The sequence below is a fragment of the Hypanus sabinus genome, chromosome 2 (assembly GCF_030144855.1).
Source record: "Hypanus sabinus isolate sHypSab1 chromosome 2, sHypSab1.hap1, whole genome shotgun sequence".
In the NCBI taxonomy this organism is placed as follows: domain Eukaryota; kingdom Metazoa; phylum Chordata; class Chondrichthyes; order Myliobatiformes; family Dasyatidae; genus Hypanus; species Hypanus sabinus.
In genome coordinates, this window is record NC_082707.1 from 69,464,903 (window position 1) to 69,485,724 (window position 20,822).

General features: G+C 37.4%; 1 protein-coding gene across 6 annotated transcripts in view; it reads right to left on the reverse strand.

Moving 5' to 3' along the window:
* Positions 1-345: 345 nt before the first annotated feature.
* The window catches only part of pik3cb (phosphatidylinositol-4,5-bisphosphate 3-kinase, catalytic subunit beta), a 184,008-nt gene continuing 163,531 nt past the window's right edge, over positions 346-20,822 (reverse strand). For all 6 annotated transcript variants that reach the window (XM_059947939.1, XM_059947948.1, XM_059947954.1 and 3 more), the window contains 6 exons: positions 15,873-15,951; positions 13,364-13,531; positions 8,904-9,027; positions 6,547-6,692; positions 4,762-4,894; positions 346-4,224 (listed from right to left, as the gene is read on the reverse strand). In XM_059947939.1, the coding sequence (XP_059803922.1) occupies positions 4,087-4,224; positions 4,762-4,894; positions 6,547-6,692; positions 8,904-9,027; positions 13,364-13,531; positions 15,873-15,951 (788 nt within the window). In that variant the 3' untranslated portion in view covers positions 346-4,086. The remainder of the gene's footprint in view (positions 4,225-4,761; positions 4,895-6,546; positions 6,693-8,903; positions 9,028-13,363; positions 13,532-15,872; positions 15,952-20,822) is intronic.

The following is a 20,822-nucleotide window of genomic DNA, read 5'->3' on the forward strand; positions in this document are numbered from 1 at the left end:
ACTAGCCTTCTTAGCATCGAGGACACATTCAAAAGGGGGTGTCTCATAAAGGCCACATCCATCATTAAGAATCATCTTTACCCAGGACATACCCTTTTTTTATTGCAGCCATCAAGTGGTGGTACCGGAGCAGTAGGGTACTCAGTTAATGTTTCAGGAACAGCTTCTTTCCTTCCACCATAAGATATCTGAATGGACGATGAATCCATGAACACTACCTCACTACTTTTAACTCTCTTTTTTCACTACTCCTTTAATCTTATGATATATATTTGTTGTAATTTGCACTGCTATTGCAATCAAATTTCACGACATATGCCAGTGATATTACACCTGATTCTGAAATTATGAAACCAGTGAACATTTTTTCTATAAAAAGTTTATTTAAAAGCAAAATATACATTTAACATCCATTTAATGTGCATCATTGCACTTGTCCATCTGAAATGTAACATTTGGGTGAATCTACCAGAAAGAAATCCAGACACATTTCTGTAACATCAATACATTCAAACTTTAAAAAGGCACAGTTCCATGAAATACTCCTCTGTTTATTTAATGTACATATTGAAAAGACTTGGAATTAAACTGTAATATTTGCTGTATCAGTGTAAGTGTGTTGTCCAAGCCTGTGAAAAAAACATTAATCCATAATATTTACATCAGTAGTAGCAATAAACTATATACAAAGTGGAAAGTTGCACTGTTTCTGGCGCATTTTTAAAGCCAATAGTAGGGTTACTGACTCAAATCCTAATCTCAGACATTCAACCACTTCAGTTGTCAGATGACAAGTGTGATGTCTGTCAGTTGGTCAGAAGGTTATAACAGCACCTCTGTAAAGGTGGGGAAGACTATAGATACACACTTCCCTGCCTCAGTTACATCTTGGATCATGGTAAAGCAGCATTGACAGTAGCCAAGGAGCAGTCCGCTCCACAAACTTTCAAAAGATACGATAAGTGAAGGGAAATGTAGAGATGTGGAAAGGAACATTGAGTATATATTTAAAACAAATAAATAACATTCACAATCACTGCAAGACTTGGCATACAAAGAGCCTAGAGACACGGTGCATAACCATTAGAACACTGAACACGATTAGATCTTCCTCTTCTGCTCCCACAATACTTATTGGGCTTTCTATACTACTTTTTCCAGTCAGTTGCATGCTTGCTTATCATTTGCTCAACTATTCATGAACTGGTAACCCAAGATCTATCTTTTACAGGAGGCAGAGGTTTGTGGAGCTACAGCTCTAGAAGTTTAACTTATTTTGGTTGTTTGACTTCATGACTTTGCCTCGACTTACTAATTTGACAGAGTGGTGGTGAAGATCAATCTGTAGCGGGCTAAGTGCTGACCTCTGACCTAGATGATTGTTACATGACTTGAATAACAGGATATTTGCATAAATGTCAAGATGTTTATACTTGAAGATTTCGTGTCTCCTAGTTTTGAAGTAAGTAGATTTAATTATTATAGTGTAATAATTAGAGGCTGGGATGTAGAAGCCATGTATCTATTTTCTGTGTGCATTTTGTGTTGCGTGATTTTATTAAGGGCTACGTTAATTTGACACGTGGGTTGGGTGGTCATGGTAGAAGGATGAGTAGTCATGTATTCACCTTTTGTGCCATTAGTTTAGTTACGGAGAGACTTGGTTGGATAGTTTTAGTTGAGCGCCCATACTTTCACTATCGCTTGGTTTGCTAGTTCTGTTGTCCTTAATTTTATTAATATTGTTAATTTTGATCGCTCATCTTTGCTTGTTTCATAATAAAGGATCAGACATACTTTGCTTAACTTGGAACTCAAGTTAATTGGAAATGCATCAGCGTCATACACTGCTGAATCCCTCACAGGGTCTCAGTGGTTTTGGCTTGTTTTTCAGGTAACTGCTGCAGTTAGAATTATGTTTCATATGTTGATTCCTTGGCACAGGTGGATTTTGATATGTTATTATTGATGGCTTTTGAGAAAGTCCAGGTCTAATGCAATAGATTTTGGCTGTCTAGAATGAAAGGAGCTAGGTTGTAATGACATGAGTCTATATAATTATGCCAATTACAGTTTTGCAACAGAGATATGATTGCTAGTTCAGTTTTGTATGCTTCCATTATTGGCTAAAGTACACTTGAGTGTTATTAATTATTTTATAATATTTATGTGGAACTGTGCAAAAAAAAATCACTTCAAGGTAAAATATGGAGACCGAAATGGTTCGTTTTGCAGGTAGAAATGTTGGGAGTCAAAAAGTTTTGCTAAGAGTAATCTGTGCTGAATGACTATTATTCAACAAAGTGAAACTCAAAGTAATGTCAAGTCTTCCATCATAATAAAAATCTATTATTTTGTCTTAAAAGTTGAGATGGGGATAAATTGCTTCATAGTGAAAGCCATTACAATCTTATACATTCATTGAAGACACCAAAGTAGCTCATTCAACAACACTTTGAATGGCCGCCGTGGCTTTTTCCATCCCACAAACGTGTTCTATTGCACTGTATTGCACAGCACCAGGAGCAAGAATGCGCAACAAAACTCATTTTGCTTCTTGATTCATGCTCCATCTTCCATAAGCAGCAGTGGAGAGAGATAAATCAATAGAAGATGATGATATTGCATCTTAATTGAATAAAAAAAACATAAGATTGGTAATGCCCTAAATAATAGCTGAAAGAGGGCAGAACCATCTAAATTTGGATTGAATTGAATGATCTGTAAATTTGAGTCAGTGTACATAAACCATGAAGTATCTCCAAAAAATCTGAACTAAAATGGATTATTATCAAACATGTAAAATAGATTTTCCCAATATAAGTTGAGAACAGATGTGGGTGAACTTGGCATGTAATGGAACTCATCATTATTTAGTTTCTTAACTGGGCATTTACACTTGTTTGTGTAAATACTGTAAACACAAAGCCTCATGGAATCCAAATGCTACGAACGTGCAATCTAAAGTATCTCAGAAGTTCGTAACGGTGCTTTCAGAATCCTTACCTCTGTTGAGTATACCTCCCTGTATGCAGACAGCTTAGGTAGGTAGATTGCTACACTTCAGAATAGAACTTCAAACCAAACTTCATTTCATCTGTAACTGAACTTCGAAAATGATAAAGATATCAAGGGATGTTTAAACCCTTCGGTTGAATTATAGATAGTAAGCTGCCTTCCATTGACTTAAAATCTAACCACATATCCAAACATTATGTGAAACTCCATCAAACTCTCCAGTCTTGGCAGAGTGAAAACTTAACAACAAAAACCCTTGTATACCAAGAGAAAAAAGACTTGAGGAAATGAATCACTCCTGAAGATAGCAGTTGACTTGATAGATTAGAAAGTTAAATGACAATCTGTTGCGAAACGTGTTCCTTATTCAGTGCTGAGTTACACAGCAGAGGCTTTCCAGCCTTAATAAATCATGTATAAAATAACAAACTTCAGAATAGTGTCATGGGTGGATGTTCTCAGTATAATACCCAGTTCTTTCCTCAATCTGTACTTCAAGCTATATGCTTCAAAATTACAAGCTTAAATTGAATTGTTTTTCTTGACTTAAAAGAAATGTCAGTAACAACATTTACCTGGCTCTGGTTGTTCAAGAAGAGACTGACTGATACAGATTACTTGTTCAATTGTATGGATTGGTGTAAACTAATTCTCCAAGATAATAAATACTCAATTCCCATTCATTGGATCCTGCCATGACATCTTAACCATTTTTAATAAAACTTTAAAAGCTGTAAAACTAATTTTTACAACAAATCTAGTATAAATAGACACTAAAAAGAACAACCAATGCCAGTACAATATCTGTAGTAGTAGCAATGTTTGTGTATCTGTCATCACTGACATCTGGAAAATGTACACATTTTACACTAGTACCATGCCAATAAAAGCCCAAAAAATGAAGCAACCAGTAGCCTGCAGTGTGCAAAGTCAACAAGGTCCTGCAATGTGAGGCAATGTTCTAATTGTGCTGGAAGGCATGAAGTGCAGCAACTGGGAATTCTCCTGTAATTTGAGCCAGAAGTCAGATGTTCACTAATATAACAGCCTGTAACATTTTCATTTCTGCTAGGACCGCCCATCTTTGGCCACAATATGAGCCATCCAGTTCACTTTAGTTGTCCAGCTTTCGCGAAGGGCCTCATCAAACTTTTGTCGAAACTGCTTCAATGCTTCCTCATCACTTTTTCCTAAAGCCAGCGAGTCCTGGTGACAATAGGAGGGAATCAGTAAAATCTTTGCAGAAACATCAACACATTTTAAAAATGAATTTTCAAGGGATACTGACTTTAGATTAGATTAGCTTTATTTGTCACACGTACATCACAACATGGCTGTTTTGCGTCAACAACCACCACAATCCAAATGTTGTGCTGACGGCAAGCCACAAGAGTTCTCAAGCTTCTGGTGCCAACATGCATGCCCACAACTCACTAACTCCATCTGTACACCTTCAGAATATGGGAGAAAACTGGAACATCTGGTAGAAACCAACGCAGTCACAGGGAGAACGTGCAAACTCTGAAGATAGTAGTGGGAATTGAACCCTGTTTGGTGCTAACCTTTATGCTATTGTGCTTTGAAAGTATACTTTCAGAAACGCAAAAGGAAAAGATCCCAACTCATGGCTGAAGAAGTCCAGTACAACTGGAGTCAATGATGATTGTTTTCTTCCCTGATAGGTGGCAATTGATTACGATTGAAGGGGTGGGTAAATAGGGGCACGTGGAAATATGGTTTTACCTTGAGATACTGGATGTCTTTGATAGAGCCAAGCTCAGGTAGTCCTGCTGTCAACATGAGCGCAAACAGTGTTATGAACAAGTTTCCATTCTTGCGTAGAATTAAATATGCCTCTTCACAGCACTGACGAAACCTTTGAAAAAGAGCACATTTCACATCTCAATGCTCTGTAGTTTATATGATGTATTAAAACATACTTTGCAACCAATTGCTTTGTGTTAAATTAGCTCTCTTCCCCCTTTCAGTGTATTGATTTTTGACATAGTCCTTCAAGCTAGTGACATCATAACAAGAAATAATAGCGATTTTAAAGTTATTTCTGATTTTTTTTGTTAATATTGAATGTAAATGGTAGTTTCAAATGCAGCAAAACATGAAAGTATTTTTAAAACTGATTTAAGAAATACTATTCCATTATGAGGAAAAATGTTTTATAGGTAGAATGTTTCTGGAAAACTAAGCTTTGGGCCAGTAAACCAGAGTTCTGTCATTATTTATGAAACACTGCAAACTTATGCTCAATTTACTTAAAAAGTTTTGATTATTTACATTTTCCATGGCGTCATGTTAAATGTGTTTACCATGATATCAATTGTTGCACTCGCTGCATTACTTGACAATGCCTTTTGAAAAAGACGCTGAACTACTAATTTCTGGGCTAAACCAGTATTAATCTTGTAGCTCACACATCTGCCCACTGCTTCTCTGAAGTGTTTAGCCTTTCCTTAGTGCTGTTCCACTGGAGGAACAACACTAGGAATTTTATGCAAGCACTAGTGAAGTCAAATTTACACCGGTCAATCTCAAGGGTACATTTCCAATGCTTATCAGTGTGGTTGCTCTGAATTGCTCAGAAATAAATGATGAGGCAAAAGTGAACTGTAAACCTCAGTCAATGCACAGACTGTAATATTAACAATATGAATATATAATGGATAGCCGTCTGAAGTTTTGAAGTGTCTAACTTTAATAATCATCTAATTATATGTTTTGTTATTAAAGTTTTACACCATATAACCTCTCTCTATGATTATGTTTTATGCTTATTGTGCAGTTTCTTAGTCATAGTAAAATTGTCAACTCGACAATGTACAGGTGGGCCCTGTTTTTTTGAACGTTCGATTTACGACAGTTTGCTGTTATGAAAGACCTACATTAGTACCTGTTTTCGCTAACCAAAGAGGATTTTCGCTTTGACAAAAAAAAGACGCCGGCTTTATACGTATGTTACCCCGAGAAAGACTACCATGACCGTGAAGCCTTGTGCGAGCAGTTGTGCGCGTATGTGTGTACGTGTGTGGGTGTGTATGTGTGCTTGTGTGTACTTGCTGTATTTTTTTCTCCACATCGATTTTGGCTCGCTGTCTTCCTGATTTTGATAAGTGAAGCCACATCGTACATACAATATTTCTATTTTACATAGGCTGTATATTTATCATATCATTCCTGCTTTTACTATATGTTCGTGTTATTTTAGGTTTTATGTGTTATTTGGTTTGATTTGGTAGGTTATTTTTTGGGTCTGGGAACGCTCAAAAAATTTTCCCATATAAATTAATGGTAATTGCTTCTTCGCTTTATAACATTTCGGCTTACAAACAGGTTCATGGGAACGCTCTACCTTCAGATAGCGGGGGAAACCTGTACTAAAAACTGGAAGAGGAAAATGTATTTGAGTGAATAACCAGTTGATGGGATGCTGAATAAAAATTGTTAGCAATAGCTCTAGAATAGTTTCCATTCTTACACGAACTCAACATAACATCAATTTGATTATTTACTTACCTGCTAAATTTTTCAGTGTTTCCGGTTTTTCCTTGTTGTATGACATGGATGAAGTCATGGGTAAGAATGAAAGGCACACGCTCTCTCTTAATCCCAAACTTGGATTTGAAATTGCCGAGGATATGACCAAAGTCAATATGAAAGAGCTTGAAAATGAGGCAAGGAGAAAAAGGATCACACTCTTGCAAAACTGTAACCAAAACTTACCTCTAACTCTGAGTTTCCAACTTTGTATTGAGTACAGTTTACAGACCCATAGCTATCAACTTATTATTAAGTACTGGCCAGTTCCGCTGTGATTAAGTCCTCATAGTAGTAGAATTTTCCACGTGCAATGCTGTTGGCTTTGGGAGCAATTGAGGGTATAATATGCTGTGTCCATGAAAAACCTGAAAATGACTGTTTCATAATGTATCTGCCATTCAAGAATAACAGAATGTTCCATTTTAAAAACAAGGGTAAAATACCTAAACTTTGCCTGGATCTCTTGTAGCCTGTGAAGTAAAATGCTATTCTCCAGGACAAGCGTTGGGAAATGCCCCTCTGCTGCAACCCAAGAGGGGTCTACAGTCAAAATGCAGTTGGGAGATGATCTTTGCACTCCACCTGCTATGCATGTGTTGAGACTTCATTAAGTTCCAGATCTAAATTAATATCGACCCCCTAAATCCTGGAAAAAGAGACATTGTGCTAAGTGCTAACTCTAATTTATCTTTCAACCTTCTACTCTGAGAGGTATAATTTGTTACTGTGAATATTCATTTGAAGCATTACTTGTCTTGGTAGTGGGTGTAGATTTAAAAAAAATAATATAATTAACCATATTATAGTATTTCATAATTCAACTCATTTTATTTGATTGATCATGAATATGGGATACCGTGATTGTCTCAGTGTGATTTATATATAGTGCATTTTGTGCTATATTTTTCTGATTTATAATAAGTATCCTTATGAATTCTGTATTTGTGTACATGTTGCCCTTAAGGCATTTATTTAGCTTTATTACATTTTCACTTTGAATAATTCATTTAAATTATTTTCTAGTTAAAGTTAAGGGTGATAACTATGTTGCAGTTATTGAAGGTAAATTCATTGCCTGTGATGTATTTTGGCATGTGATGATGTCAGACCCAGTTTCGACGCGTCTTGTGGGTAAATACCAGTTTGGAGAAGGTGGGGGCTTGTGCGTGTTGGATCAACATGAGAAAAATTCCATTTCTACACACTAAGAAACATCATAGAAGCAACACCATGTTCACATCACAGTCGATATGTTGAAGTAAAAATGTTAATGCTGATTCTGTTAAAAGAAATGACGGTTGATAAAGTTTATTTTCTTCTGCTATTGAAAGCGTTGCTGGTAAGTTTGTATTGAAGTGTATTTAAAGTTGTTGGTGGCATAGGTAAATTTTGACTGTATGTTGTACTTTAATGAGACTTTAATGTAATATAGTTTGTTGTAGTTTTACTTTTACAAGTATTTATGATGTAAATGTGATGCCAAGAAGGAAACAGATTTTGTATATATTTTGTATTGTTTTATCAACAGTTTTCACCATACGTTAATGTGGAAGAGTGAACAGTAAACAATTAATCTTATTGCGATCCAGTCCTCATTGACTTCAGTTTAACTTGGGTGTTTGGTTCAGCGTTTCTACACCCTGCACGAGAACACTACAGTGTATATGAAATTTAATAAAAATATTGGAAAAAGAAAAGAAGCATTACTGTCAACAAACCTGTTGCACTGGAATATGTCATTCATAATTTGAAACCAATTTCAGGGCCCAGGTAAGCAAGACAACTTGCTATTAGACCGTTAATAGTTTCAATTCTGACGGTAAACTATAAATGACAGCACTAAAACAAATCTTGGCATGCCCATTGTTAGTGGGCAGAAATACAAAGTTAACACAGCCATTAGCAACCACTATAAGTGGTACTCCTTTGGATTGCTTCCCCAGTGGCAAGAATCATTTTACTATTAGCATAATAAAACTACAACTGATTTGCTACAAGGGTGCTGGTGAGGCCATGCTCCCAAGGAAAGCTATAGCAGTACTGGAGGTAGTCTAATGGAGATTCACTAGACTAATTCCTGGGATGAGGGATTATCCTATGAAATCAGATGGGGTCTGTAATTCTTTGGAGGTTGGCAGAATTGGGATTGACTATATTGAGACATACAATATTCTAAGGGAGCAAGTGTTGTTGTTTCAGTACGGGAAGTTTTCAACAAGGTGACACAGTTTCAAGATAAGCAGCTGATCATTTAAAACTTGAACAAAATTGTTTGAGATTAATGTTTTTTTCTCCCCCCAAGTCACAGCTTTACAACTGCCATAGCATCATACCTGACCAGATTCTCGAACCATAATGTTGTCACTGTGTCTGTCCCCAATCCCTAGTACATAGGTTGCTACACAGTAGCCAGCACATGACAGAGTAAACTCCTCAATTGCTCGGTCAAGGGCATCTCTGTGGTTACAAAGGAGGGAAAAAAATCATTTAATGTTTTCCGTTGGTCTATGGTAAAGCACTGCTAATAAGTATGGTACAGTTGTTTCAGCTTTCAAAAAATAGAAATGTATGGAACAAAACAGTGAGCCCGGCAGAAACTATGAAGAGTAAATATTCACTTTTTGTAACCTGAACAGTTGTCATTTTTAAAAGTAATGTAATAAATATATGCATCGGTAAAGTTTGGATCAGCCATGGCAAGTACTTTCTTCCTTCACCCCCCCTTTTTGGCTCTTGCTGTTGTGCTGGAATTCAAATCCACCAATTCCTTCCTTGAGGATTAGGCAATTGAGTTGATCCACCCATCCCAAAGCTCTCAAAAGCTGCTTCCAATTACCATTCAACAGGGAGTTCTCCAGATTCATCTGCTAAGGGAGGACAACCAACAGTGAATTTTTCTGCCTAAGATTGCCATGATGCAGAAGATGTCACAAGGTCTGGAATCAATATGGAGGATCACTCCTTCTTGACTGAATACTGCATCCTTGCCCAAGACTACTAATAGGACAGTAACCTGTGGCCTCCTTCAAGGTGTGAATCTTTGTTTACGATTTAACTGACTTGTGCCTTGCACAGATCTCTGGCGGTTGGTGAGGAGAATTCTGCAGGAATGTATGAGCTGGGTTGATGTTGGTCTTGCCCGGTGCCCAGATCGATGGAAGTTAGTCCACCCAAATTTGATTTTTGATTTGTGGATGCAAATTTTAGCCTTGACCAGCACAAAGGGGCTACTTTGAAGAAAGATGAAAATCAATCATATTGACTTTGGAGATACAAAGTACCTGACTGGGGTCAACAGATTTCCAAAACATTGCTATGACAATTCAATAACCTTGTGACTATTGCTGTTGCTGGTTAATTACTGATGCTAGTACGTTCAATGTTCCTGGACTTGTAAATTGGACATTACACTGTCACATCATCCATGCATTACCTATTGCAATACAATCAATTTAATGGTTTTCTTTGTGAACACACTGAGGCAAACCCACCAAGATCTGACATAAATAATAGCAGTCCTTACAAATAATTATAGCAGCAGGAACTTTCCTGTACATTTCAATAATTATTCTGTTTTATTCATGAACAGAACGTTCAGTATAACTGCTAGTTAGGCATCCATTTGTGGAAAATATTACAGCAATCCATGTGAGTCACAATCTGACATGGATGAAATGAACAGATTTGTCAAAAGGATCTGTATCAACTCCTTCCAATGGCTCTAGTTATATTTTTCTCAGATGTGCACAAGAATTCTTTGGAACCCTAGGCAGAAATCCAAGCAATCCCAAAATTAAGATGATCCAAAATTTTTTCACAACAGCTTATTGTCTACTCTGAATTTCTGAAAGTTAATGATTTTAATTTAGCTTTGCGCATGTTAACTGCACACAGACTGTGGTAATTGGCCATAGAACAAACCTGCCATTATTTTATATTAGCTGGAGCACATTTATTGGCCTTAATACTTAACCACAATCCTTAACCACAATCGTCTACACCAACAAAAATACTCCGCCCTCCTCAGAAAATAGAAAGCATAACAACAATGACCCATGGAGAAATTAAGAATACAGCAATGAGGATTTCACTTACCAATATTATGATAAATAAACGTAACATTGTGAGGAGAGTTTGACTTGAGGCAATATATAGCTATGTTCCTATTTCTCTTTGCACAGATGCTTCCTGACTAGATAGTGCTTCATGTATTTTCTGACTAATCACCAGGTAACTTGTTGATGAAAACAGAGTAATAGATTTGTCTAAATGGACTTCAAGGCATTTGAAACAGTCCTGCACTGTAAGCACCATGGGTGCTCTGCAGGGATCGATGCTGGGAACTTCGTTGTGACATATAATAAGTACTTGGGTATGATTGTATGAGGCAAGATTAGTTAAGCTTGTAGATGACACAACTTGTGCATAGGGGCAAGGGTTGTCTAAAGCTACATACAATACAGATCACAGATAGATGGAATGTTGGCAGATGGAATTTAATCGCAAAGAGTCTGGGTTAATGCAATTTGGGAAGTCAAATCAGGGTAGGACATATACAGTAAATGGTCTGTTGTTAAAGAAAGTTGATGAGCAGCGAGACCTTGGGTTAATTCCATAGTTCTGATTGATAGGGTAGTGAAGAAGGCATGCTTGTTTACATAGATCAGAACACAGAATATATAGGTTGGGACATTATGTTGTAACTTTACAAAACACTGCTTAGACTACACTCTGAGTGTTGTCTGTCGTTCTGGTCATCCCACTTTGGAAAGTGTGTTATTATGTTGGGGGAAGAGTACAGAGGAGATTCACAAGGGCGTTGCCTGGCTTGCCGGACTCCAGTTAAAGAGAAGATTGGATTCTAGACACCCAAACCATGAAAAACACCATCCCCTTTGAGACGCTCTACTTGGGACATGTATTGTTTTCGGATCAGAAGAAAGACATAAAGTTGCAACAGGTCCTCTCAGCGGCAAGTAAGAAATCAATCACCAGAAAGTGGCTAAATCCAATATCACCTACATTAGAAAATTGGCATGAAATTATTTTGGAAATATTTAAAATGGAAAAGATGACCCACTCTTTGAGAAATCAAAAAAAAAATTAATCAAATTTGGAATAAATGGATTGAATTTATAACTCCAAAGCGAGCAGACTCTGGTTGACTGTCCTAATGAGTTATACTGCTTTTCTCATCAACACAGTGATATTGCTAATGTAAGCACCCTTGGTTCGATTGTTTACTGTTGTTTTTTGAAAATAGGGAATTAACACAAGTAAAGGAAAAGATTTGGGAAAGGGGAAAAATATGGAAAAATTAAGTAAATAAGTACATAGGGATTGGAGAATTATGTTTGGGGGTAGGAGCAAACATGAACGAGTTAGGATATAAAATCCTACAATGGTAGTTACATAGGGTTACATATAATATTTTGGACCAGAAGTAATAGTTCAGAAGAGATACATGGAATTATTATTAATCCACTATTATTACTATTTTTCTTAACAATTATTGTCATTGCTTAGTCTAATAGGGTGGAATTACAATTGCACATAATTATTTATTTAAGTGCCTTATTACTTTTTATATTATCTCAATGTGTACTTATGAATGTATAAAAAATTATAGATTAAAACTAAATAAATTTTTTTGTAAACAAAAAAAAGCAACGCCATCCCTCCATTTATCCTATCAAACCCCACAACTGAGAAATACAGCACAGAAGGTGGCCCTTTGACCCAACTGGTCCATGACAACCAGATGCACATATCCCTCTAAGCTTTTCCTTTGCATGAACTTGTCCTAATATCTTTGAAATATTGTTAACGTACTGGCCTCAGCCTCTTCCTAAGGCAACTCATTCCACATACCCATCATCCTCTGTGTGGGAAAAGGCCCTTCAGATTCCCATTAAATATCTTCGCTCTCACCTTAAACCTAAGTCTTCTAGTTTTTGATTCCTCAATCCTGGGAAAAAGACTGAGTGCATTTACCCTATCTATGCCCCTCATGATCTTATACACATCTACAAGATCACCCCTCACTGTATGCTCCAAGAAATAGAGACCTAACTTACCCAACCTCTCTCTGTAACCCAGCCCCAACATTCTTGTAAATCTTTTTTGCATTTGTTCCAGCTTATTGACATTGCTTATATTGCATGGTGAACAAAACTAAACATAATACTCCAAATGCAGCCTCACTAATGTCTTGCACAAGATTTTTCAATGAAATTTCCCCTCAACCATTTAACTCTAGAATAAAAGACATCAACTGATTAACCTCTCCTCATATGAAAATGTGCTATGCCATTCAGTATTCTGCTGAAGGCTTACCGTACAGCTTCACTAATGCATATACAAGGATACCTAGTACCATTAGGACACCAGCAGCATTTCAAAGTCTTATCCTGTAAAAAAAATCTTTATCTCGCCCAAACATGGCCTTCTTGCCACTCAGCAGGATGGGAAAGTGAAAACCAGGTGGGCTTTCATGCAACTTTGCTGCAATCTAATACCCAGTTGGCTTGCACCTGCATGGAATTTAGATAAGGACAGCCCACGGGACAGTAATCTCAACAGTCCCTGAACAGTAACTCAAATCCAGACTTGTAAGTTGTGGAGAAATCAGGGTGAGCTCAAACATTGCAACTATAATTTTCAGTAAATTCCCCAGCAAGGACCTTTATATGGGAGCGAAGGTGCAAATTAGCATGAAGAAAAGAGGGAAAATTTGCATATACAAAAGGTCTAAAGGTTCTTTGGATACATCAAGCAAAGAATGAAAACTTACGGTGAATTCTTCTCTTTCAGCCAGTTCAGCAAAGCATCTTTGTTGAAGGCTGCAGTAGCAGCAACATTACTGTTATTTAGCTGGATATTGGCTATTGTTTCTGCAGCAGAAACAACTTGGATAATACCAGATTTGTCTCCTGTTGCTAGGCAGCCATAAGGTATAACTCTGAAAAAGGAACACACAAAGGCTATAATGATGATAAGGGGAGGCCATTTTATCTCCAAATCAGAGATATAGCACAGAAACAGGCTTTTCAGTTCACTGTGCACGTCAATTATCATGCACCATTTATGCTAATTCCACACCATTTCACATTTTATATTTTCTCCAATTTCTCATCAATTCTCCTCAGGTTCCACTGTTTGACTACACAACGGGGTCAATTCACAGTGGTCAATTAAATTATCAACCCGCATATCTTTGTGATGAGGGAGAAAACTGGGGCAACCAGAGAAATCTCGTGCAGTCACAGGGAGGACATGCCTATCCCACACAGGCAAGTGCTGTGAGATTGTCACCAGTGTATTTTCACTGACGAAGAGACCCTGTTTAATAAATGTCTCCTGGCAATGAAAGAGCAGGCAAGTTTACTGTGTAGTAGAGAAACAACAAGTAAACAGAAGAAGAGATATTTGCAAACAACTGTGACGAAGCTGTGCTTTAAACCCAAAGAATCACTGTCATCTGCAAACATGCATGGTGCTTCTTGATTTGCTTCTATGCAGATGTTCTTATATAAAAAACTCATTAATAAAAAAATATTTTCTCTGGAATTTGGCTAAATTCAGAATTTTGGTAGATTTCCACAGAAGACCAGCAGATGGTGCTATATTGTTTCCACATTCATTCAGAATTACAAATCTCAGGAGGGCCAAGAAAGTCGACCGATTCCAGATGCTGAAGAGATTGTCTACTTTTTCCTCTAGATATTCTGGCAGAAATACTTTTGCGGCTTCTTCCAGTTTAGAGCACAAAACAAAAACAATTAAAATGTGGATTTTCAAATACTTATTTGCTCAACACAGTTTACATACAGCTCCTGATGTTGTAACAAGTTTAATGTGCCTGCTTAGAAAGGAAATATATTGCTGGTGTCTGAAATGGAGGCAAAATAACAATAGCTAGGGTGCCTTAAAACCCGAGTGTCTGTCTTAATTGATGTGCATGTTAATGGATTTTAAAAGATCAATGCTGTGGAGTACATTTTCTACATATTTTGTAGTAAATTGCTCAAAACTGAATTGGGAATTTGCATTAGTAGATAAAAACAATACTCCAGATTCACTTTACTGCTCTCATTTCCTTGTTCTACAGCCTCTTTCAGGAAAGAGTTATACATATTCTAAAATAATTGCCTGGAATTAAACTGCACTCAAGAGTAAACTATAAAATCACTAAGGACAACAAACAAAATCACCCTGTTCCAGAAATAGTCCATTTTGTTGTGGAAGATTGGGGAATGGATAAGTAAAATTAATAAAGCTATTTTGCCAATTACTGCCTGTGATATTGAAAGAGGGAAATGCTGCTCAGCTTATCATTCTGTAACATTTGAACCCCATATGTACAATAGGTTCAAAGGGTACATTGGTACCATTCCAGAGCATTTTAACTCATCCTCCTTACTGGGCACACCTCCAACCACTTCCCCTCCAAAAGCAAACTGTGATGAAAGGATATTCGGACGCAGAGGTCAATGAGGTTGACACAAGGGGAAAAAACATCCTGGTTAGAAAGGCAGCTTGACAGGAGTCAAGATGAGGACATGTCTTCGGGGTGTAGTCCATCTCATCCTGCTCCTTTTTATCAGCAACTTGATTGATGATTTTTTGTAGATTTGGTATAAATGACTGACAGATCTACAAGCAATTCTTGCCAATATGATGTCTTTTTTCCTTCCTTTAAGTGGATTTTAAAATGATTTACTGATGTTTCCCTTTGCAGTGCTATTACATAGCATTACTGAAATTTGTAACACAAGATGCATCCAAATTTGTCTTTTGCATTACACAGGCCTATTCTTCATTGTCTCTAAAGCCTACATTTCAGACCACAAACAGGCTTTAGAGCCAAAGTGATATATGAACCGTATAACTTTTTAAAAAACTTTTAAGTAGTTATTCTATTGCTTTTTAATTACTTCACCACTCAGGAAAAAAAATGAAATCAACAATAGTTAAGACTGCTTTGTTGTGGATGGATTAAATTCTGGAAGAATGCGCTAGCATACTAGCTGTAACATCACTTCAGAAAAAAAGTACTCTCCAACTCAGTGAACAGATCAAAGACCAAGATCCCACATAATGAACCCATATGCACTCTTCTAAGCTAACTGTGCCTTAAGGCCTAATCTGTCTCCTTTTTCCGCTCAGTGTTTTCCTTTCAATATGCTTCAAATTTTCAGATGGAATAACTAGAAACGTTCATGCACACACTGTCACAGTCTGGTTTGTAAAGTTATGCCAGTTGAAAGGCAGCTGAAGGAAGTAAACTGTGGGAGGCCTACCTGAGGTCTAAGCCTGCCTCCTTCCAGAGCATGTCCATCAAGTGCAGAATTTGCAGAGCTAGCATGTCTTGTCGCAAGTCTGAAAACACAAGGAATGAAATAACAAAGGTTTGTGGACTGCTATGATTTTTCAAAATTCTCTGTGTAAAATGCATGGCACTATAAACTTTTAATTTCTGTTTTACAGCATGGTCATATGAACTACAGGTAACCTTGATTATAAACAAGCATATCCTACTACTGCCTCAACATGTTCCAATAATAACAGCAAAATCACGAATGTTGAGTGACAATGTTATGTCAAGATTTATTGTTATTACTACCTTATATGACATTAAATTTATTGTTTTGCAGCAGCAATGCAGTGTATATACATAAAAGTACAAACTAAATAAAATAGTGCAAAAGAAGTGGAATAATGAGGTCATACTCAACGCATTGACCATTCAGAAACCTGATGGGGGGAGGGCAAGAAGCTGTTCATAAGTCCTTGAATACATGTCTTCAGCCTCCTGTTCCTCCTCCTTGATGGTAATAACAAGAACAGAGTTAATCCTAGATGATGGCGGCCCATGGTTATATAGATATCACCTTCTTGAGGAACAGCCTCTTGAAGATACAATCAATGGTGGGGAGAGGTGTGATCACGATGGAGCTGGCTGACTCTATAGCCTTGTGTGACTCTATGCATTGGAGCCTCAGTACCAGGCTGTGACACAACCCGTCAGAATGCTCTCGATTACAATAATATAAAAGTTTTCAAGAGCGTGTGGTGACGTACCATATCTCCTCAAATTCCTAATGAAGTTAAGCAAGACTTCTTCATGACTGCATAGATGTTTTGGGTGCAAGACAGATCTGACGAGATGGTGACACCCAGCATCTTAGCTGCTCACCTCTTCCATTAATGAACCCGGGTGAGTATTCGTCCAACTTCCACAGTCAATTCCTTGGTCTTGTAGATATTGACCACTCAATCAAGCCTGCCCATTTCTCTTGGATATGTCTCCTCATCACCACCTGATATTTTACCAACAATAGTACTGCTATCTGCAAAATTACAGATGGTATTTGAGTTGTGCTTAGTCATACAGTCATGGTTGTAGAGAGAGTAGAGCAGTGGGCTAAGCATGCATCCTTGAGGAGTGCCTGTACTGATCGTCAGCAAAGAGAGATGTTATTTCTGATTTGCAGAGATTTCCCAGTGAGGAAGTCAAGGATCCAGTTGCAGGTAGAGGTACAGAGGCCCAAGTTTTCAAGCTTGATTATTAATGCTGAGGGAATGCTTGCATTAAACACCAAGCTGTAATTGACAAACAGTAACCTTACATCTGTCTTGCAGCTGTCCAGGTTCTCCAAAACAAGCTGAACAGCCAATTAGATTGAGTCTGCTGTAGACCTGTTGCAATGGCTGGCGAATTGCAGGGGGTCCAGGTTCTTGCTCAGACAAGAGTTAATTCCAGCTGTAACCTCTCAAAGCACTCCATTACAGTAGATGTGAGCGCGACAGGGTGATAGTTATTGAGACTCCTCAACCTGCTCTTCTCGGGCACCTGTATGATTGCTGCCCCCTTTGAAGCAGGTGGGAACCTCAGCAGTGAGAGTTTGAAGAGGTCCTTGAACATTTCAGTTGGTTGGTTGGCACAGCTTCTCAGTACCCAAGCCAGGTATTGGGGTAAGAAAACATTGCGATTATGCACTCTTTTCAAGACTTTTCTAACATCAGCCTCCAAGTTGGGGATTCACCAAATGAAGTTCTGTTCTTCCTTTCAAAGCATTGAGCTCATTGGGGGTTAAGTGCCAGTGCCATTGATACTGTTAGATTTTGCTTTATAGGAAGTTATGGCCTGCTAACCCTGCCACAGCTGTCGTGTATTCATTGTCTCTAATTCACTCAGAACTTCCTTTTCACTCTCACAATAGCTTTGCATATGTCATTTCTGGACTTCTTGTAGTTCTGAATTGACTGTCCTGAGAGCCACAGATCCTGCCCTCAGCAGACTGTGAACCTCCTGTACATATACTCATCCACACAGGTCCTGATGAAGTTAGTGACTGTTGTGGCATATTCATTCGGGTCCAAAGATAAATCCCTGAATGCAGTCCAGTCCAGAGATTTGTGAGATGAGCATTTAGCCTTTAAAATTCACTCCCTCTGAACACATGTATATACCAGTACTTTTCTATTTTCTCAATTTCACTGAACTTGTCCTTTAGAAACTTTCATGACTGAATCAGACGGTTCTTAAATTTTATGACTGGTCTGTTGGACTTTAAAAATGAAAGCTGGGACTTTGCCAGTGGAAATGTTAAGAAAAACAAGCTGTAAACTCCATTTTCAAGAGCTACTGCACTTCAAGGCATCAATTTAAGTCTAGAATCAATTACAGAATAAGCAAGATGGATTCAAAACCTTAAATCACTTATCATTTATTAACTGAAATCAGGGAAGAGTCTTTGGAGGTACTGGTTGTCATCCCCTACATGCATTTCTGCTCAACAATAAGGGTAAATTGTGCATTTTTCTCATAGATTCATTGGGGAACTGGTTCACTCAATAAAACCTTGTAAGTATCTGTATTTCAGGCATTCTTTTCTCCATACATCACTCAAGAATTAAATTCTTATAACATTCTTCTATAATCAGGTAATTAAAGTTAGGGTAACATGTAGTCCTTTGAATACTCTTTGACCATTTTTTTAAGCCACTCTTAAGTTACTTACTACCTGACAGTGACGTCTGCAGGAAACTTAGGTGACTTTCTTGATAAAATTTGATAGCTGACCAAATTGGTGACTGATCTATAATCTTAAGCCCAGTCTGGTAATGAGTCTGCAGCAGCACAATTTTCACCAGCTTCTGAGAAGCATAACATGGTTGTTGAAGGCCACACTTCCAAAGCTCTGCATTTCATTGGTTTTGAACAACTTGAGTGTTCTAATTCCATTCTCAATAATTCCATTAAATAATCCAGTGTGGGGTTAGGCTTTTCCCAATGTCTCTTCTCCACTGGCTGTAACAGTGTCATCACAGTTTCCAACCACTGCCCCATATTTCAATGCTGAATGAATGAACAGATGAAGTAATCATATTTCTAACATGTGCTACATTTTGTCTTTGAATACCGACCAGGAACTTTGGTTGAGCTAACTAAGGTTTGGCAGTTGTCCTTACCCAAGAAATAATCAAGCATTTCATAATCAAGCAAAGCAGATTTAATGTGACTCTGCTCTGTTCCTTTTTTTTTTCAGGAAATTTCCTCTTGTTCATTTCACCTAGACAGGGTCTAGATAAGTAACTTATACAACTTATGAAAAGGGTACATTGACAATACTGTGCCGCTTGGATTAAGCAAGTTATTCATCTTTCTTTCGTGATATACAAGATATTGCCAGTACTCACTATAAAACTTCAAACTTAGATCTACAAGCTTGGTTAAACTGAGATTTATGTTAAAGATTTATTTCAATTTTTTTGATCCAACCCTCTGTTCCTCAACAGCAAATCTGTTGAAATAAAATGTCTTTACACTGGTTCAACCCTGCTTCCTCAGACTTCAAAATATAGTTTCTAAGGCCACACAGAGTTTTGGTTCCATTCCTGGATTCTAGATCTTAAGGTTCTGCACATCATGTCACTGTGACCACAGCAAATCCACTGACAAATTGCTTCACATGGTGTTAGTATAAAAAATTATCAACAGTGATTACAAAGTTTTTCCTGGGGAAGTGGGTGGTGATAAGGAAGCCAAAAATGTGCAGACAAACTAACGGTTATTTCTTTCACCTTCATTCTACTCCCAAAATAGACAGCCAAACATATTAATTCAGTTATATGATTTTTTTAATATATATGTCTTACAGCATTGTCCCCTGTTCAGCCAATTAATTCCAGCTAATCGCCCACCCCCATTAAATAAGACAAAAGTAAAACCACAAGTAAATGGCAGGGCTGGGAGAGGGAGGGGAGAAAAGAGAGGGAAGACAGACAGAAACACACAATTAACATTCATGAACAAATGCTGTCCAACCTCATGTTAGTGTACTTTTACAATCTAGTTAACGGATGCCACCAACCAAGCAAGTGAGTCTGCATTTCATTTTCTTGAAACATACCCAATTAGGCATTTCTTTTGTTTTTTTTATTTGTGCAGCTAACATATTTGAAGTGTAAAATAAAGCTGCAACGTTACTTATTAGTGCCTTAGAATGGGAACCACTGATAATGGCTTGTACCTGTCGTGAGACCAACAGAAGCCATGATATTGAAGTTTATCCATGCTTGACTTGCTGTTTGGTATCCACACCTTTTATGTAAGTGTGATAAATCCTGAACACTATCTTTCTCTCAGTTTTTCAGAACTATACACATGGGAATGATCTAGCAGTTTAAAATCCCTCACTTGAACTTGGCTTGAGAATGGAAAGAAATGTTTACATTGGTTAATTTGGCTGAAATATCACCATAAAATGCAGACCCTGATCTATAGCCTCTGTAATCTATAATCTCTGATCACTCCTACAAGTTCTTACAGGCTAAATGGTCCATCTTGTTCATATATACAAACTTGTACAAGCACTGTCAGGCATTTCAAGCATATTCAACTTATGAAACTGTGCTTTCTTCCATTTTAAATGTGTTCAATTAAAGTAGAATTAAGATACTTAAGAGAGTGATATCTTTAAATATTCTTTCAAAAATAAAAACATTGAACTGCTTTGAACACATTCCAAAATCCTGCCTTGACGGCAGACTTAGAATTAGAATAAACAATCAATTATGAGGAATTGTAAAGCCCAAACCCTGATGTAGGAACCTTTGAAGTTTTGAAGCAATTCTGATAAAATATAGTATGAACTGCTAGACTTTTGATTTTTTTTACAGTACCATCTTCACATTTAAAACACTGTGCTTATTAACCCTTGTATTCTATGTTCTAGACATTTTCT